The 22,072-nt window shown below is 39.3% G+C and overlaps 1 protein-coding gene across 11 annotated transcripts in view; it reads right to left on the bottom strand.

Annotated features, from left to right (window-relative positions):
• Window positions 1–22,072, bottom strand: part of stxbp5l (syntaxin binding protein 5L) — a 185,575-nt gene that overhangs the window by 60,659 nt on the left and 102,844 nt on the right. For all 11 annotated transcript variants that reach the window (XM_049593232.1, XM_049593228.1, XM_049593226.1 and 8 more), the window contains exons 5-7: window positions 19,945–20,079; window positions 7,897–7,960; window positions 3,872–3,955 (exon numbers count right to left, since the gene is read on the bottom strand). In XM_049593232.1, the coding sequence (XP_049449189.1) occupies window positions 3,872–3,955; window positions 7,897–7,960; window positions 19,945–20,079 (283 nt within the window). The remainder of the gene's footprint in view (window positions 1–3,871; window positions 3,956–7,896; window positions 7,961–19,944; window positions 20,080–22,072) is intronic.

The following is a 22,072-nucleotide window of genomic DNA, read 5'->3' on the forward strand; positions in this document are numbered from 1 at the left end:
GAAAGTGACAACATACATATAAGGGCTGACTGAATCCTCACGCAGTGGGTATCGTCAGAAAATTGTAACTCATATTGGATGTGATCCATACCAAAAAAAAGAGTATGTTTTCAATGACAACAGCAACAATGGCTATAATTCTGTACTTCTACAATAACACCGGATCACACAGAAAAAATTCTGTGAGATCCGGTGTTCTTTGTCCTCTGCTGAAGAGGTGTGAGAGGGAGATGCCATGTATTGCTGGAAGTGATACACATGAAACCGCATTAACAAATGTGGGCAGGATGTGACTCTTCACAGGAGACAGGACAGGAGATGAGTGATGGCAGCGGATGCAGAGGTTAAGTGCCATGAGGTGAAATGTCTACAGGGCAAATTGGTTTTGAGGCCATGGAGGTTAAGGGAAAAAAAATATTAAATATGAGCAGCGCGTGTTTTTGAGAGTGATTGTGTCTGTGTGTGTGTGTGTGCATGTAATGGAAATTCTCAAACTGACCTTGTATTAAAGGTCCAAAGACATACTGTATATATAGTAAATTTGACCAATTTGGGGCTATTCCATAAATCCATGGTTGTTTTAGTTTTGTTTTACACTGTGCACTCCAATTAACTTGTATATGGGAAGAGCAGGCAATATGTCCCTGACCATGGCACCTGTAAATCTGACAACGGCTAAAAAAACAACATGCTATGTAAGAGTTTTATAATCACTGTAATCACTTTTGTGACCGAGAAGTGAACTACGTGTTGCACATCATTTTATAATTATATAGTGGATGGACAGTTAATGGCCCCCTGTCTTTAATTGAAAATATCTCCTATTCTCTCCTTCCATTACTAACTCTTTACATGGTAACAAGTACACGCCTTGCTAAATGGCCACCTAACAGTAAGAACACAAATGGTACATCTTACAACACCAAGAACACTCTCTTATGTTACGCTCCACTGCTAACTGGGTGAAATGCCAACCGATGTTGTAGTCTTCACCTGTTTGAGCTGACGGTGCTGTGTGAGCTGTCAGAGGCAGCTTGGACTGATATCACCATGCTTGGGTCCTTCAATTACTGCTTCTTGTTTGAAAAGCAGTAATTGGTTGGCAGGCAAATGAGCATACGAACAGAGCACTTGATGGCAAAGACACCTTGTTGAAAATAAGGAAAAGTTGGTGCTGCTGAAGATGAAAATTTCCCTCCATTTTGTTCAGTTTGAAATATTGGCAGACAGAAAGACTCATTTCTGTCACTGAATTAGGATAAGTGATGTGAGCAAGATGAAAGATAAGACAGAAGCTGTTCAGGCCCCAGTATGCATCCATAGAAGAGCTTCGATTTCTTTTTAAAATGATCTATGCTTCTGTCATTAGTAGATCTCAGCTGAAGATATCTGCTGTACTTTTGATTTGTTAATAACTGAATGGACGAATCAGGTAGTGTTGTACATATTATTTATTGTAATAATTACAGGCCCCCAAGCTACAAAGTCTAAATCCTACTCTCACAGTTTCCTGGAAACAGCAAAGAAAGACACCAAACAGCTTTTTATCTCTACAGGACACTGGTGACATAAGAGTTATTTTTTCACATTTTCACGCACTTTAACAGGGTTCCTACACATTTGGAATTTCAAAATTCCATACTTTTCCATACCCAAATTTCCAGACTTCTCGGTTGTTGTTTTTTTTTCCAGAGAATATGCGACATCTGAGAAAATATATCATTGTATCATATTTCACATCATATTTAATTATTCTTAATAGCTGATTGTAGCCAAGTACCATAATGCAGTGATACAAACACAGGTATGGTGAAAAAAGGAGTTAGCCTCTGAACCTCTAGGGGGGTCCGGGGGCATGTCCCCCCGGAAGAAAAGTTCGACTATTTTAAAGTTAAAATACATCAGTCTGGTGCACTTCGGGAGCAAATTTAGGAGGCTAGATATATGAAGAACTTCATGTTTCTGTAAACAATTTTGGACACAGTAAGCTAAATATCTAAAATATGCATTAACCAAGCTAAAAAGGCCAGAGAATGTCACGAGCAAAAGTCCCCAGTTTGCTTAACAAAGTGACAGTGTTAAAAACAAAAACAAAAAAGCAATATAGGCTATAAGTCAATAGGTCAGTATTAATATTTTATTGTTCCAAGTTTTCTATTTCCACTCTGGTTTTAAAACAGTTTCTAACAAACAGAGAGATGCTTTATAACCACACTAAACACATATCCTAATGATGATTTTAGCTGCATTTTAATGGTGTAAACTTTATTTTATCCTCAGGGTGACAGCTGACAGTGTGGATGATTTTATACTCTGCAGCTCAGAATAACTTGAGACACCTGATAACTGGAAATAAAAACTAAAGAAATAACCCACATTGTTCATTAGCTCCCGTGATTATAAATGTAACATTTCGATCAGATAGACCTCATCAGTCATTAACTACTTTTACACTCTTTGGTTCGGTAGCAGAAACAGTCTGGAATTATTTTTAAGTTCTATTACAGTATGTGATATTAAGAATGATTTCATCCTGTCATCAAACTAAATAGCGAAAAATACTCTGTACTTAAGTCATAATAATTCTTAAATGTGCCTTAGCCTACTTTTAATATTTGTAAATTATTATTATTATTATTATTATTATTATTATTTCTAGTCTCTACATCTGTTAAATCAGACAAGCTGATGTTCGCAAAATTATTGACAAGGATTTTTTTATCTGTTTTATCTGTCTTATTTTATTCTGTTGTAGCCTATGATTACAGGCTGTTGTTACTCAGTTGAAAATAACTGTTTTGCTGTCACTGAAACAGAAGTTTTTTACAGATAGGCTACCGTTTCATCTCATATGAGGATGAGTTCATGATGATGATGTCGCTCCTAATTAACAACTCCACCTCTTTCTGAAGAGGAGCCCTGCAGTGTGCGAGCCTTTTCTTTACCTGCTCAGCTTTCCACATTGAGCTCAGCACCTGCACAATTTTGTTCATGGATGTGCGTGCTTTTTGCTGCTTTGTCAACTCCGCCTCTTTCACATGAACGCGCTCATTGCTGGAAAACACAGATATGACAGAGCGAGTTGATAGCCAGCTTTGTAGTACTGGTTATCCTGGATGGGCGCTGTTAGGCTCTGTGAAGCCAGCTCACCTAAAGAAAGCCTGGCTAAGTTAAACGTGCATCGTAGTACAGGCCGACCGGGGGAGAGCGAGTATCAGAGCGGAGACAGTGGAGTGACGGACCGCGGGAGAGAGAAAGGCAGGCGAGCAGTGACACACATCCTGCGACTAGAGTTGCTTTACCTGCGACAGCTGTTTTATTTTTATTCTCCCCTTCCTCAGTGCAGTTCCATCATGTAGCGTGACAAAAATAGGATTTATTATGAATCGTTAAGGGCATCTGTCAGTTAAATTATTTTTGGAAATACCAAATTTTCTATTTTAGAAAACAGCATTTTAGAACAGTGGTAGCTAATAGTCTGGAAACATAAATATTTTTCCATATTTTATTTTTCATTTTCCATACTTTTTAATACCTGGAAATTGATCAAATTTATTTCCATACTTTTCCATACTTTCCATACTTGCGTAGGAACCCTGCTTTAATTATGTACCCCCCTCTGTGTGAACATGGCTCATTTTAATTTCCTGTTCTCAACTCACTACTTTCGATCTCATCACATTCTTATATATCTCCTAATTTCTGCTGCTGTAATGAGGGATCCACATGGTGACTACTGAAATCAAACAGAATCTTTACAAATATTGTGACACAAGAAACACCAGGAAACACTGAAAAAGTCCCCTTAAATGAAAACTGTTTCACCTGAGTTTCTAAGTTTCTTGATGCAGGAGTGCATAGTAAAGCTCACCTCATCGTAGTAGATTCTGAAGTCGGCCTTCTTGCCCCGGAGGTCCCACTGTACGATTGTCCCACTCTCGAACCCTATAAGCAACTGTAGAGGGGAGTGACAGGGATTGGAAAATTTGGAAGTGATGAAAGATATTCCTTAATAGCCTAAATGAAATGATGAGCACAGTTTAAATCAATGTAATTGACATAATTGCACTCTTTGCTGTAATATAGGGTAGCTATTTGGCCTGTGGCACCCCAAAGAATACTTTTCCTCCTTCTTCTTCTTCCTCTTTAGTCTTTAGTTATCTTACTTTTGTTTCTGATGGCAAAGTTTCCCAGCTAGTCTGCTTGTGAGTTTTGCATTAGTGGGTCACCACATGCATGGGTCTGCTTTTGGCCCATGATTTGCAGAACATGTATCAATCAATCAATCAATCAATCAATCAAACTTTATTTATATAGCGCCTTTCATACATCAAAAATGCAACCCCAAAGCGCTTTAGGGATAACAGGATAACAGGATGCACGATACCACAGTGTCTACCTTTTGCAGATCTAACTGCTGTTGTGCACGCAGTAGAGCCTTGACGGGTGACTGAAGGCCCTTTCATACATGCACTGCAGCCCTGAACCCATCTAGACATTACCCAGAGGAGATGTATGTGGCAGCACAATTGTGGATCACCTGGACCAGACATAAAATTGACTTAAACCTGCCAGCTCCCTAGTACAAAGTTCATGGAATGTCCAACTGAGCCCATGTGCGAGCGGGTCACGGTCCAGAAAATACACAGAGAGCTAGGGAATGTGTTGATGACATTTCTATGATACAAATACAAAAATCCAAAGGAGAAGAAGAAGGGTCATATACACAACGATGCCAACGAAAATCTCTAACTGGAGAGACAACGAGTTTGTGAACTTCTGTTGGTAAACGCTTGCTGAAATTGTCAGGCAAATTCTTGCATTGACAAAACACTCAATGTTCATGACCAAATAAAGAACTGGCTTTGAAATAAAAACACAGAAATTTCTGTAGCATAGTTCTTGCATCTCCTGGCCCTTGCACACTCTTCCCGGGCGCCAACCCTCACTTAAACCAAACAGAGTATTCCCTGTAGCTGAGAATGAGTCTGACACAGACAATCTCCTGTTGTATGGTACATGTGTGAAAAAAACAAAGGGGCATTCCGGATAGTGTCTGGAGTTCATATGAGAAAACAGCCCTACATCACCTATCTTTGTGAACTATCAGATTGCCAATTCCCTTCAAGGTTTCATATAAGCTATCATTTATATTCAACACTGGATTTAAACCCATACACATATGGATTTGTTATGTATAGTGCACATGCACACAAATACAAAGAGTGTGCAAAACACTTTGATAAACACACACACACAATTTCCTGCACATGCCTTCTCACTCACAATAGTGACACACTTATACAGTATATAATATACTGCAGATGAAAACAGCCATCCATGAACACACAGCTCCAACATACACTTACAATAAAAACAACCTCAAAAACACACCACAACACCACAACACCATTACACACACAGTCACACACAGAATGGGAAGGAAGAGTAAAGTCGACACAATCTGATCACAGATCAGAGGAGATGGGGAGTGATGCTGGAGGAGCACAGCCTTTAAGCGAGAGTGGAGGAAACAGCTCTCCTGCTGAGAGGAAAGACTGTGTGACATCTCAAATCGTAAGACGGGAAGTAGAGGGCAAGTGAGGTAGAACAAGAACTTCCTCATGAATTTTGCAAACCCTAAAGGTTTACATTAGTCACACCAACAGCCCTGGTAACACCAAGATATCCTGTTAACAAAGGCAAGTGCATACATACAAACTGTATACCCTCAAAGGCATGTTGTATGTGGCCGCAGATCTACTGCAAATAATTAATCACCAATGTCTTCTTATAAACAGCGATTTTCTGCCAAAAGTATTTGTGTAATTGTGACGTGCTCTTATAGTACACTTCAGTAAGAAGCATAACTGCATTACAAGCAAGTTAACTTTCTCATTACACTGGCAGAGTTTTTTTCTATTCATTGAAAAATTAAGAGAAACATCAGCATCATTCATACTAACATTAATAATAGCTGCATTCAGTTTAGGTGAGCAATTTCCAGGGTCTTGAATACTGACTCACTTAAATGACATGCTATGACAGCTAAATGTAAAAGAGCCTTGTCCTTGGAAGTGTCTCATCAGTGTCGATTGTTTCTTTCTCTTGAAAGGGAAATGTTCCATCTCATGGCTTTAGTGAAAAGAGCATTTGTGATGTCAACACTGTGTTTTTACACTTTGCTCATTTTTTTCAAACATGTAAGAGCAATTTTTAATGGTGTGAGGAAAAATATATTTTCAAACACCAGGACAACACCCCACATTTTTTCAACAGCACCCCATGTTCTCTATGTACAGTACACCTGTTTTTGTAGATGTCCGGTTGGGCTAACATAATCAAAAGTGAGTTTGTTAAAGCTCCAGTAGGCAACATTGTTTTGGTATAATTGAGGAAAAAAAAAATATTATCCTCTAAGCATAATGTAAATCAAGTGGTGTGAGACAAACAATAGGTTTCTGCACCTCACCATGGCTCTGTGTATTGTGCCGATGTGCATCAACCAATCAAAGGTCAGCTCAGACCACTGCATTCCTATTGGCTGTTTTACTGCATATGCGCGTTCCCGTGCCACCGGCAGAAGGGGAGAGCAAGCGGCCATGGCGAACAGTGCACCAGGTAAAATAGCTATTCCAGCATTGGCTACAAGTGCCTACATGGCTAAACAACCGAAAAAAAGTCAGATAGTACTCGGTTCCACGGAGCCCGGGAGGGAGGGGAAGGGTGAGGTGGGGCCGGGCCCGGCCAGAAGACACGAGGGTCGGCCGTGGGAGCGGAGCCGAGGGCTGCTGCGCGGAGAGGGAGAGCCGAGCCTCGGAGTATATGTGCGGGGTCGCGAGGAAGGGATGGGGCAGGCTGCTGCGCGATGACGGAGAGCGAGGCTCGGGAGTATGTGCGGGGCCGAGAGGGAGGGATGGGGAGGGCTGCTGCGCGGTGAGAGGGAGAAATAGAACCAAGTAGGATAAAATACTCGCTCGTCTGGTAGGAGGGGCTCAGGGTAGAGACAAACAAAACCTAACTCAGATGAGACTCAAAAATCAATCGTTTTCAGGCTTTCTACCTACTGCAGCTTTAAGGAGCACCAATGATTCAAATTAATTTTCTTAGCATTAATGTCTACTCCCTGCTGCCACACTGCCTTTCTTGGTAGCTGGTATTGTAGGCTATCTATTAATCATAACATGGAGTGAAAATTAGGCACATATGTCCCCTCTCTCTGCATCCATTGCCACCTAAAGGTAAAGTATTGAGCAGTTACACAAATACCTCATTGTTGTTGCTTTTTCAAATGCCACAGGCAGCACAGTCTTTTCTTGCAGTAAGTGATGGCAGTGTGCGACAGTGGCTGTACACTTGTGTCTCATTTTTATGTCTTCACAGCTTGTCAAGTCTGGTTTCACACAAAGGCAGCAGAATCCATTGGGAAAATCAATATGGTCCTCAATGACCTGTCTTTTACAGCAACCTTCACTTGCCACTTTTCCAACCAATTTGACTGCAGCTTGACCCTGAAAAACACAGCTCTCCTCAAAGGATATTACCTGTCCGTCTATCACAACTTCTGTGTGTTATTGTGAAAATACAGAGGAAAAGGACATGGGAGCAACCATAGAAATATACTGTATAGATGATGGTTTTCTTTTTGTTAGCCAGAGAGAAAGCCAGGCTGAGAGTGAGAGTTGACTAATTAGAAAAGATGGATAGAAGATGTAAAGGAAGACAAAATAAATTTACAGGAGAGGCAGAGGGCAGGTTAGAGGACAGATCTGTGACAGAAAAAAGGCTTAGATTTAACTAGAAGCAGAGAACTGGGAGAATTGTGATGACATTAGACTAAACTGTGCGAGGAGAACCAGGAGGTGTTGCTGGTGTTTCTTTTATCTGCCTACTCACCTTGCCTTCATCCTTTGGGCAGTCACTCAAATGAACCACAGGTCCCGGATGGGTTTTAGTTGATCTGTGACGAGAGAGAAAGATAAGAGAGAGGTGAACAAGACAGCAGCAGTAGTGCAGTGACACAAGAAAGAAGATCCTTACACCATTGTTCAGAGAGGACATGGAAGTAATGAATAGAGGGTTTTACTTTACAAATCAGAGTTGGCTGTAGAGGCCATAGGAGTGCAGGAATTATGACAACACACTGCATTCTGTAGGGATGTCACAACAACCGAAATTTTGGTATGAAGTTGATGACAAAATCCTGAAAACGTGACAACACTCATTTTTCTCCAGTGTTGAGGATGCACTTCTCCCAGTCCAGATGGCACAGCATATACACTAACAAGTGTTGTAGTCTGCCATTATTTGCCAAAGGAAGAAGAAAAATGGGAGAACAACAACAAGTGGAAAACAGAGACAAGTGCAGCTGCAGCAACAGCTCGACCTCGACTCGTGAAAAAGAAAAGCGTTCATTTACTGAGGCCAGCATATTTTTTTTAATCTTTACAATGGGAGCATTGTGTTTTTACGCTCTGCTACAAATGTCAGCAGCGTGACAAGGCACTGACTGCCTACCACAAAACCCAACCATCACATCTTATATTTACTAGTGTTGAACAACAACAACAGAGGAGAAAAATGTAATATTGTGTAGGCTAAATATTATTATGTTTCCCCTCCCACAAAATCTTATGAACCCACATAAACTAGTACTTTGCACTTGAGGCTGATCATCAGGAAGTGATAATGAAATTTAAATTAAATCTTTAATAATAGTTGTTTTTGTTTTGTTTTGTTTTGTTTTATAAATGGAGTGCATGTTTAAATACATGGGATTTATTGTTTTGTTTTTTACCATGGTGGTATCAAATTGGTTATCGAGAATCGTGGAATTTCACTGGTGACATGCCTAGTCTTCTGTAATTCATTTATGTTTTATGTAAATGTATCTTTGTTCTAGAGGCACACATAATGCACTCTGTGGAAACAAATTTTTCCTTTTGGGTCAATACATTCTGTCTGTCAATATATCCATCTAACACTCAGCTAAGAAGAGCAACATCTCTAAACACTACACAAAAAAGTTACCCGTTCAATGTATTCATATTACTCCAGCAAGCAGCAAAAACAACCAAACGTTATGGTATTAATAGTATTTTAAACAACTACGTCAAATTCAAGTATTCAATCAATCAGTCAGTCAATCGATGAATTTATTTGTCACGGGAAATCAAATAAGGTAAAGTTCCAGTGAAATTGTTGATTGTAACACTTAAATCCAACATTACTGCTCATGGATTAATCATCAGCTGTAACAGTACCCATACAGCATACTCTAATACTACTTCATTTGAAATATCTGTGTGGTGCATTCAGAAATGAGGCTTCACACAGAGATTATTAAGAGCTGCACAAAAACCCAGCAAAAAAACCCTGCTGTTTTATATTACAAAAAGGCAGTCCAAATTCTTGCTCTTACTCAAGACCTAAGCATTACTACCATGTCACAGTCACAACCTGTTCTAACTTTTAAAGATGAAAAGCATGTTGCTTGATTTTATTTTTCACCAACAAAATCAACCAATGAGATGAACATTTTTGTTGCACTCAGAGAGCCACATCGTCTGCCAATATTGGCATAATGACACATCACACAAATACAAAAAGGAAGGGGATATCGTGGTTTAATGATGAGATGCAGCTGTAAAATGTATTGTATTGCCACACTGTTCACTGCATCTCAGTCAAACAGCCCAACAAGGGCCACTTGGTCACCAGCAAACTTTACTGTAGCATCAGCAATCATGATATGTAAGCACAGTGGCTGAAATGTGAACTGATCTGTGAAGCTGAGGTTAAGTGTGACTGATATGTTCAGATGGACCCATTTAGTTATGCCTGCTGCTGGATGCCGATAAAAATATAAAACAGCATGCTCTCAATACAATTCTATTCAGTTAAAGTAGTAATAAGCCAAGGTATCAACAAACCATCCGCAACACACAACACCTGTCCAATCACTGAAGTGCCACAATGGGTGAATGCCAAGAGCTAATCTTGCTACACCAGCCATCCAGCACAAATAATACACTAAGCTGAAATACAATTTGGGATATAACATGCATATGCACTTTTGACCCCAGACCTTTTGTTGTACATAAACAAACCCACACACACATACCGAAACACTCCACCACGGATGGCACCAACTTCTTATTGACTTTATTAGTATAAAAACAAGTTTCTAAGGTGTAGGAGAGGAAAAGTTCAGAGCAGATATTGAATTTTGGATAAAGAAGGCTGTTACTGAGGGCGAAGGCTTGATATTGTATGTGGAAGGCCATTTGCTTTGGTTGAAGAAAGCCTTCAGACGGTGGAGACAAATATGTGAGCTGAGGAGAGTTGCTGACTACCTGAGTGACTCCTGATAAAGTTTGTCTTTCAACTGACAAGGCCAGTCTTTGAAACACACACGAAGCCAATGGGAATGTTTTCAGTAAAAAATATTGCACTGATGAACAGTGTTTGCCAATGTCTGGTACAGCAATATATTCTGATAAGTCGTGAGGCTTCATTGCTGAACTTAACTCCCACATTTCTTAAATAAAGGAACTGGTCCTACTAAAGAGGATAGCAATTACCAATGAACTGATTGTATTACCAATGCGAAACTGCTCTACTAATACTTTGATAATGCTTTATGATATGAAACTACTCTTTTAAAAGTTATTACTTATGATGGGACTTCAATTCTGACAATTAATGTGCTTCTACGATATCCAATAACTTTTCTATTAACTTTGGATACTTTCCCATACTGATATCTAAACATTAATAAAATAAATGGAACCGGATAGTGCACCAATTATCTAATGTGATCTGATTTCTGTGTCTGTGCTGATTAGTCTTCAAGTTTTTAAGGTGGTGATGGGAAGGATTTATGCCATAAAAGTAAAGTAAAGTGTTGTGGTTTTAGGGCAGCAAGCTTAATTTGATTATTCTGTCTGTCTTCAGGGATGTAATTGTACTGTATCATTAATCTAACACATGGGCAAACTAGCCAGTCTAAAAGTTTTCTTTACAGGCACCAGTATCCCTGTGCTTGTTAAGCAATAATCTTACAAGATCATTTCCAGCACGGTGCCAAAAACACCAACTATTGAGCAACCCTGCCTGTTGTGGCTCAGGAGATCTGGAACAAGCTAGTTTCACCCAGCCTTTCACCCAGAGCATGCTGGAAAGAGAAATCAGGAAGTCATTGCAGTCGTCCAGAGAGCAACTACTAAGGATGGTGGGATCATAAACACAAATGCAAAGACACCTTGAGCTCCAGCAGGACCAGCGGAGCCATAGCAACCCATCACCATTAAAAAACAGTAAATAATCAACATGACAGATGACAAGGAGGGAAGCAGGGCAGAAAATAACAAGTCAGCCACAGAGACATTAAGGACATGATATGTCTGAATTGTATATTGAGTGTATTATTATACACTCACAAATAATCACATAGCATCACATGTTCAGGGGCTTTGTGTGACACTGTGATGTCTTCTGCATGTCTACAATATAGAACTATCATAGAGACAACATGACATGTCAAATGAAATATCTGTGCAATGGCTACACATACACACAAAGGTATGGTGTAAGTGGCTGCATTTCCATTCACTTATAATGCTGTGAAGGAAATTGTCTTTCACGCTTTGTCCTTTCCTCTTTTGGTCCTACAGTCTAACTACAGCAGAGTCAAATATATAATAGTTGGAAAAAGCAACAACAAAAATCCAATATGTGTGTAACCTGTTAATTTTAACTCCAGGATAATAGTTTTTTTGTACAAATTAATTAATTAGAGTCCAAATATCAAATTAAGAGGATTGAAAGTCTCCTGCTGATCGACTGGAGGACACAGTGGAAACAGGCTGGTGTGAGTGGAGGCATGCAGTGAGTTCAGTCTAGGTATGAATGTGCAAAAAATTGTTCTTGATCCAATGTCAGAATGAAAAAAGGCTCTTTTTTTTGCTATTGATGTAAGCGTTTCCTCTTGAAGTGAGATGTGCATGGCCATGTTACTGTAACGTGAAGTTTTACACTGTAATTCTGTGGCAGCTGGCTGGAGGGAGACTGACAGGGAGCAGACAGTTTCTGGTAATTGAGCATTGCTAATAACAAGCTAGGCCTACTTGCTGTAGGCTACACTGTATGTCATTTTCAGTAAATATTACAATATTAAATGCGGATTTTCTGTTAGATAAGTAGAAACATAGGAAGATAACAAATACTGACCCATCTTTTAAGTGGTTATCTCAAACGCAGAGCCAATATTTATGTGGTTCGTTTACATGACGTAAGCATATTTAATGGACTCGCTGTGGACAGAGAGCTCCGATGTTACGTGATGCGACATGATAGTTGGAGGCTTGCCTGCTCTAAGGACACACTGGTCATTACGTTTTACTCAGGAGCAGCTGCTGAGTCAATTGCGACTAGATCTAGTGTTAAAGTTCAGTATATTGGTCTGATCCACTGTTTGGCTCCATATTAAACCAGTTTGAATTTTTTTACACCAGCCCAACCCTGCCAATGATACAATAAATTAGATGACAAACACTGGTTGAGCAAATTGTCTAATGTTGCAGTCTTAGTTTCAAAAAGCTAGTGTGAATTCATCAAATTGTTGAAGAATTGTTGGACTATAATAGCATGAGTTCTATCTCTTTAACTGTTTAGTAACATTAGGGTTTTAAGCCAGTGAGCTAGATGCCTCTTTCTAGGTTCGGTAAGATTCCTCAACATCGGATCAGCTCAGTCTACCCTGAGTAAGCTTCCTATATTTTTCCCTTGTGTATTTTTCTCTGTTCTCTGTTGCAAGGACTTTATATTGTAAATGTATATTTTGTGTATAATCCAAAAAGATAACTTTGTATTCATCATTTCCTTTGGCACAGCAGCCAACAATATATCACTACAGAGCTTAAGATGTAGTTTACCTCCTTTATTTTCTGTCCTTTCCCAGACTTAATCCGTAACAGAATAAATCATTAACTGTATTAAGGTAGATTTTCACTACCTCCTCTACCATATGTCACAGAATATATTTGGAGCATTAACAGCACACTGGGTTTACAAGACATTTCAAGACATTCCTGAAGAGACAGAATTTTTTTTTTAAAAAAATAAGACCGTGCCTTTCAGCATCGTAAGGTGCTTTGTGTTCCACAGAGAAACTAAAAGTACAGGCTAATTTCCTAATAAATCCGAACACTGTCTTAACTACGACAGATGTTTCATATAAAAACATTGACAAACATTGCTGCATTGTGTGGTATAGAGGAGCATTACTCATATCACTCTTCTCTCTTACATTTGCTATGGAAACAGACTAATTCCTTAAAGATTTTCTGAAGTCAGACTGAGCACTAACACGGTTATTATGCCTGACTCCCCATGGACCTGAATGTCCCCACAATACTTAGAGGCCCAAGTATCAATGTACAAAAAGACAGCTAGAATTGTTGCCTTGCAGTTGTAAGCCTCTGCCAACCAGTCAAGTTGTAGTCATCCATGTCTGTCCAGACTCATACAGCTATCACAGCAGACAATGCTTCAAATAAAAAGAAACTACATATTCTAAAACTTGGATGCTTCACACGTTTCTTCAACCCTGCACCTCTAATGATCTACACAGTCAGCACGGCATCAAGATGGGCATCTAATATTAGTGTCACCAATTGACCTTTTGCCAAGTCCCACCCCTGGACACAGACTGGCCAATCAAATCGTAGATTCGGGCTAGCTCAGACAAGGATCCGACAACTACCCGACTGTGCTCCATTGACTCTAATGCAATCATTTAATTTTAGTATGTGACAAAATGCCTCCCCTTTTGTTCTGAGTTATGGTGTTGAGTAATGGCCAGTAAAGTGTTTTTGCAGGATATTATGATGTCACAGTGAAGTTGACTTTTGGCCTTTTGGTTATAAATGTCATCACTTTATCATTTTATCCCTATTAGGCAACTGTGTGAAATTTCATCATAATTAAAATATAAAGTTTAGAGTTTCTGGCCAAAAATACACTCTGTGAGGTCACAGTGACCTTGACCTTTGACCACCAAATTCTAATCATTCATCCTTGAGTCCAAGTGGACGTTTGTGCCAAGTTTCAGGAGATTCCCTCAAGGTGTTTTTGAGATTGTATGTTCACAAGAATGGGATGGATGGACAAACCGAAAACATAAATAAAGAAAATAAGACAATAATAATTCAGAATACACTTGCTGTCAGTGTGGAGTAATGCTAAGTCTTTAGTCTTATTAGACAACCATTTTACATTTGACTAACAAACTACCTCACTGATAAAAAGGGTTTAGAAACTCTGTAAACTTTTCTTCAGGGTATTCAATGAGACTTTTCTCCAGACTGAGGACATGACATTAAGACAGGTAACTGCGGTTTTTCATGAATTTGTCTCCATGGTGACTTCGACTCAGAGACAGAGTCCTTAGTGATCCTTAAGTCTTGTCACAGCAGATGATTTTCATCCTGCCTGCCACATCAGTCAGGCCCTACAATGTAAATGGTGTAGGCTGGTGAATATGGGGCTGTTTCAGTATTTCCAAACAACTGGTAGGCCACATATTTGGGGGGCAGGATCACTATTGCCATATTATTCTGTTGCCACATATTTCCGGAGCATATCCTTGCATTTTAAGACTGCCTGTCCATTTCACAAAGAATTGTGAGACCAAGAAGATGCTGAAAGCTCCTTGCTTATTTTACAGTCTTAATAACAGAAATAGGCAACCATGCCAGTGTTGATTATGGCTGACATGATGCCAGGCGTAAACAAAATTCTGCTCATCACGGGATCTATCAACTGAAGCAGAGTGTGTACCGGGCTGTGGTGTTCTCCTTGCATCTCATTTTTTACATCTCATTTTGGAATGAATATCCTGAAGATGAAATTGTGCATTAAATACGTTACAAACCCATTTGAATTTCAATGAGAGCCCGGCCCTCCTGTTTGGGCACAGTGGTCCCAGTTGAATTGTTGCTATAACAGATTCTTTTCAAGAGAGCACACTTTGGATTGTATTAAATGAATGCATCTGTGAATGGCTGTCACACAAACACTGTTTGAACACAAATGCACACACAAGTGTAAACACACACAAAATAGTGTGACTCACACTCTCATGTTTGTACACAGTGGAAAGAGTGGATGAGTTCTCCCTTGCTCACCCAACGTCCCACCGCAGGAAAAACAGAAAGTCCCCTCTCATCCCTATTCATGTTTAGTGAAAAACCTCCCCTGCCAAACTATGAAGCTCCCCAGTTGCTCTCTGTGTTGATGAGAGAAGATTCATCCTCTTCTAGCTCAACTTCCCATGAACTCTACTTCAAAAAAGGTACATAGTGCTGACTGATAGAAAATAGTGAATATATTACAGTGTATGCTCAAGCAGAAAATAATATAGAGTGAGAGAAACCTATTGTTGAGATAGTTCTGTGCTCTAACCCCTTTAGTCAGAACAGCAGAGTTACTACCCGTAGTCTTACATTTGCTACTGTGTGCATGCCATCTTTATCAGATATGTGATTGTGCAAAGGTATTTAATTTCTCAATGCATGTCTGCTGGTCATCTCTGTATACTTATGTACAGTTATGTGAACATAACCCTACAAATACTTTAATTGTCATCTGGGGCACGTGGCATTGCTAGCTGGTCAAGTTGGGTCGATTTCTGGATTTGGCGGTCTGTTATGTAGGATAGGTTTAGGAAAGTAACATTACCTTGGTTAGGTTTAGGAAAAGAAACATGGAGACAAAGTACCTTAAAATGACTCAAAGTTCACTCATACATCTTTTCTGCCAAATTATGTCTTCATTCTTTATCAGTTCTATTCAGGATTCTTGGAACCTTGTAGCTATCTAGCAAACCAGCCCATGTTTCCACCAGATTTGAGCAAGACCATTGTAATAGACAATGTGTCATCAACACAGGACATTGTACAATGTACAACGGAAGTAAACAGAAGTACTAAGATGGCAGATCGCATTGATTACCTGCCAGCTTTTCTATGCTATTATTAAAGACATTTGTTTTTATTAAAAAAAAACCAAGTATGGACAAACAATTAACAAGACCAGTGCATGCTCTTTTTTTACTAACAATTTTGTTGCCCTTTCCATCCTCTCTTACCAACCAGTGGACTTTTTCGGATCTAGCTGGGAACAGCCTGAGCAAAGATCTAAATTAAACCTTTTCTGCTGAGAATGCAGTTTACTGACTTGTCACAATAATACTATGGGTATTCTGGGTGTCTTTGTAGCTCTAATAACATTGAACTACTGTAGCTGTTACTGTTGTAGGGACTTGAACTCCAGCTATAAGAAGGAAGACAGGAAAAGGATGTGCAGCAACATGAGTACCCCAGGTTTCCCCCTGTGGATACTGGTTAGTGGAGGACAAAAAAGAAAAAGCCTATTGGAGTAATTTTTCTGCCTGTGTGAAACTATGTGACTGGGATTTTAAATGAAATAAACTTGGGGTCAATGTTAGCCAATTGTTAGCACAAAATAATGTACATGTCATAGACACTACTTTTGTATTTCATAATGGGAACTGAAAGTTTCTGAGACCATCATATAGAGTTAAGATTCCCCACTCAGAATACATTAAGATAACCTATAGTGCTCTGTAAAGTAAACAGGAAGTGATTCTGGGCACAGACCTTAATCTGTAAATTACCAGGAAACTAACTTACAATGTAATGAAATTGTCACTTGAAATAGACAGACTGTTGAGAAGCTCATCTTGTAATCAATTTAGTTATTAGATGAGAGTTTAAACAACAACTTCACTCATTAAATGCGTAGCCTTTGCTGTATGATATGGTGCCTTGTCTCTTTTCCACTTAAGTAAAACATTTTATTATTTACATGTGTTATAGTAGTCTTTTTTTTAAGGAAGGTGCCACTGTGGGAAACTGTTTCACTATATTATAAATTATGTGCAGTCAGTAAGCGCAGTACTAAGTAATAACAAATCAAGTTTTCAATGAATGTTCAAAACATTTCCATATCTTTTCCATAATATTTTACCCCATTTCTATGACTCAATTTACATAGTTTAAAATAGGCAGGACTATATGGCAATACATCCATACATTATTTAACACATATTTGCCTGACATCGACACATATTTGATTGAATCACTAGGTAATGTTTGCCTAAGTGTTGTCTGTAAATAAGCAACCTGTTAATAACTGATCTGTAGGCTGAGGTCTAATTGGAGACGACAGTCTGCAATACTGTATGATTGTGCCACAGCAGCCTCCCACTCAAGCTTACGTTTGCTATCCATCAGCAGTAACAGTCACTGGCATCATTTAGCGATTTACCACACTGACAGTGAATATTCCTGTATCTTATGTGTGGAACAGCATTTTCCTGTTTCTCTCATTGTATGACAGTGTTTTTCTGTCTCCAAAAAGGGAGTGATGGATGCGATGCCAGTCTGGTCTCTGCATCATGTAATACTGGTGAGGTTTGAATGGTCATGCAATGCAGCACTAGATTTTAAAGGAGCAATACAAGGAACATATTTCACTTTACTTTAGACATGCTTTGGGGTTTTTGTGAATATATTTTTAACAACAGCCAAAACAATGTATTTAAAACATTTCCAAAACATTCTGTCAAACCATTTCCAGGCCTGGAAAACAGCTTTTCTAATTTGATAACTCTCCTAAGAATTTCATAACTGAGGGAACGCTGCACATCAAAACAATTTTTCTTCACACACTTTTAGACTGAAGAAAGTTCTCATATGTGATGTGCAACACAAAAAGGAAAGTTGTCTCTGTTGACTCTGTGGTGAGAAATCAACAAACCAGATATCCTGTTAAAATCCATCCACTGTCTCAGCCTCTGAGACTTTGCAATGATTGGCAGACAGCCTTCCCACACATACACATCAGTGTTATGACTGCTCACTATAGTTTGGGCTGTCACAAGGCAACAAGATGGCTTGGTATGAGAGTGACTTGTGACTGACACTGCAACAGGGGACTTGTCAGGGTAACACCAGAAGAACGACGCGTAGGTGGGTGAAACCAAGAGACACAAACGGGCATACAATGCAACTGCTGCAAACGCATGTTGTTATATTTCGCTCTAACACACACTTTGTCGGGTTAAGGCAACAAAAGCACGTCGTTGGATTTAAGAAAAAAGAGCAAGGTTTGGATTCACAACCTTCTGTTGCCAATGCCCCAGTGACAGTCGGTGATGGTTGGACCCATTCACCCGCCCAACCTACTCGGACCTTCACCACTTTAACTGTCATTCTTGTCCTGCTGCGTTTCCCTCTGACACTGCCGGACACGCATCATGCCGATGTGAAAGGATGGCTTTTTTCGTCAGTGTCTAATGCTGGAAGTCACTGCCCAAGTGTCAGATTTCAACAACTTCAGAGTGAGACCAGGTTAACTGAGAACATTACAACTATAACGAATAAAAAGTGCTGATGCGTTGCAACTGTGCTTTTTTTCTTCATAGCTGGTTTATGATGAATTATAAAAAGTCTTCTACTAGTTGTTGAAAACGTGTTTTCTTGAAGCTTTAGGAAAGTTGATGCACTGTTAAGTTTTGTTTGTTTTATTTTATTTTTTTTTATATATATATATATATATGTTATGTAAAATATCAAATATGTCTTGAAAATGACCATAGTTTAGCCTGGCAACAGCACCTCGTGAAGATGTTCAGCATCAGCGAGCACGGTTCAATCTAACAAGTAATTGCAAGGTCAGTTTGTTTACTTAAATGTGGCTGAACAACAGCGTATGAATACATATGAGGAGAGGGCCCACCTTAACACTAGGAGCACAAAAACACTCCACCAACAACCTTATAATTTGGAATACAAAGCATATATTTTACCCTGTGTGTAGGTTATTTGAAGTGGAGACAGGGAGGCAGACAGGTTATTTTGGCAATTTTCACAAAATACCCATTCACACAGTCATCCAAAGAAACAACAATGAAATCCTTTTGATGTTTACTTCTCCAAACATACACTCTCAACACTAACGCTTTTTAAAGTGGTTGCCAGGCTGCAGCTTTTGGTTGCCGAAACCATAAATATGATCTACATGATTGTATGTTTTATGTGATCTTAACTGTTAATTCAAGTTCATCTAGGTCTTTGTCAATTGAACCAATTTGCTGATCCGTTTGTGATGCTGACGGGTTAGTACAACTTTCCACCCCACAGTCAAACAGCTTAATTTATTTCGCCATTGTCTCTAAAACAGACGCCTGTGAACGCACGAGTTAACGCACCAACGCACATGCAGCGTTGTTACATGGATGGTCTGACTGCAGTTCTTACTATTGCAGCAACATGCAAATATCACAATGTATTAAGACAGGGCTTAGACCTTATTGCTGGAGCGCCACTTTGCTGCAATAGTGTTGGCATCAGGTTTATTTTCTTCTCCATTTCATTTTAGGAATTGCCTACTATCACTGCTGTTTTTGATTGTGTTTTGTTTCTTTAAAATTACATGGACTACTTATTACACTTAGTTATTAGTTGTGTCTAAACAGAGAGCCAAGCAGACACACACACCCAAACAGACAGAAACAGATTAGCTCTATGTATGATTAGAAAAGATTCATTGGTTGACCAGCACAGAGAATATAGAGAGGGAGAGGGTAAGACTGCGTCACCCATGCAGCTTGTTCAAAAATTACATTTTTTGGTTATTACAGAGAGAGAGAGTGGAGCACTGAAAAGGGTACCATTGGGTATAGATACTGAATTCCAGGTGCCCGCATTGGTTTGAATGCAAACGGTACTTAAACCTATGCGTGACGCACTGCCATTCACACCACACATCATGATTACATCCAGATATCATCCCTGTCATCAGTCAGTGTAAGCACTGTTTCTGTCAACTCCAGTATTTGAAGCATATACAACTTACAGTTCTATGGCCTTGTTCCACATGATGACGTATCCAGACAAAATGAAGGACTCGATGTTGACAATGTGTGTGTTTCCACGCTCTGTCCCCACATACAGCCATTTACTCTGAAAGGGAAGGTGGCAAAACGTGATCCTGGGGAGCAAGAAACAAAGGAGGAAAGAGTGTTAGAATATGAACAGTCACAAAGCAGGTGATTCTTCAGATTGTCTCAAGGACTGAGCTTTCAGTGGATGTGTTTCTACAGTATACTGTGTGGTTAAAAAGTATGTTCTGGCACTTTTGTGCATATACACATTAATTTACACCTGTTGCATTTCATCTCTCTGAAAATGTGCACAATTCTGATTTCAGACAAGCCATGTGCATTTCAAGCTGCCAGTTTTAGGATTTTCAGTAATGTAAACAGTACTTATATGTGTGCGATGTGATACAGTCAACTAAAAATTGACCAATTTTAATTTAAAATGGACTGATTTTTTCTAAAATACAAACAAAATTTAACATGAAGGTTTTCTGTTTGAATTCCATGTTGTTGTTTTGCCTATTTCAAAATGTTACAGATAAGATTTGTCTTACAAAATTCAATATTGGGTGCAACACAAACCAATCAATTGACTACACATAGACTGGCAGGCAGTTACCCAATACAGTGCTTTAAAAAGTAGTCATCCATCAGTCAAAATTGGTGAATTAAGTTGATAAATAATAGCGGGGAAATACATATGCACATACCACTTTTCAGTTTTTTATTTTTCAGAATTAAAAAAATCATTTCACTTCACCAATTTTGACAATTTTCTATAGGTCTGTTACACAAAATTTAAATGAAAACCCTTTACAATTACAGGTTGTAATGCACAAAAAAATGGAAAAACACCAAGGGAGATGAACACTTTTGCAAAGCACTGTAAAACAGTTGTTGGACAACAAACAAGTGATTAAAACTATTCTAGCCATGTTGTCTACTGGCACATCCAATATGTACAGTACTGTACACGGCACTTGGCAGACTACGTAAGGCAGTGTTAAATGGTAATACCTTCATAGAAGTCATACACTGACTCATTCTTAAACAAGGTTGAATTTAGTACTCGACAGGGGAGTGAGAATCTATTTTACTCCACAATGCAGTGCCCTGTGTACAGATATTCACGCCTACATCCGCTCCTCCAGCCCTCTATGGTGCCACTCCTGCTTCTCTCTTGTCAGAAAACTTTTGCACTCAGCCTGTAAGCTCGCTCTAAGCTGTTATAAATAGTTATTTAAAGAGCCCTTCAGAACAACTGCCAGAAGTGGAAGCCTGAACTTTTTCCTGTGTCCTGCTGCATTACACAGTATCTGGTAGACATGTGCACTACAGGCTCAAGTGGTCCACCTTTTTGCACATACTCACTAATCCTCTGTTCAAAGCTTAAAAAGTTCAAAATCTTAACTGTTATTAAGAGTCCCACACATTTTGGACGATGGATTTTCATGACCAAACATGACTTTGCATGACATGAGCATGTAAAAAATTCTAATAATAATTAATAGCATATCAACTTAACATTTCATAAACTTTAGCTGCCCACAACAGTGACTCTAAGCAATTACAAAATATGTATTCAAAGTTTATTTGGAGAGTTTTTTTCTGATAACAGTGGAACAGTTCACTGCATTGAAAATCAATCATTCAGCACTGGCATACCATATACCTTGGATGACACAAAGGAATGACGGGACATAGCAGTAGCCTGGTCAATAAACAAGTGGCCGTTGCAATGATTCAGGTCAGCGGCAGCGCCTGGGCGACCAGAGCCCACCGCTGACAGACTCTACTGTACTGGCTTAAAAGGGGAGCTCATTCCACCACTCTGGAGCCAGAACGGAGAGAAGCCTTGGCTGAGATGAGCCAGGAGAGAGTCCTCTGGCTTAATGTCCAGAGGCCGAGGAGAGCAATGGTCGGGCCAAGGTATACGGTTTGATAATGGCCTAGAGGTAGGGAGGATAAGTTCTCTTCCTTGCCCTATGGGTCAGCACCAGAGTTTTAAATTGGATGTGAGCCACAACAGGGACCAAGTGTGGTAAACAAAGAAGAGGAGTGCTGTAGGAAAACTTTTGCCCTTTGGCAAAAAATTAATTAAGA

The sequence above is a fragment of the Epinephelus fuscoguttatus genome, linkage group LG13, assembly GCF_011397635.1.
Source record: "Epinephelus fuscoguttatus linkage group LG13, E.fuscoguttatus.final_Chr_v1".
Lineage (NCBI taxonomy): Eukaryota > Metazoa > Chordata > Actinopteri > Perciformes > Serranidae > Epinephelus > Epinephelus fuscoguttatus.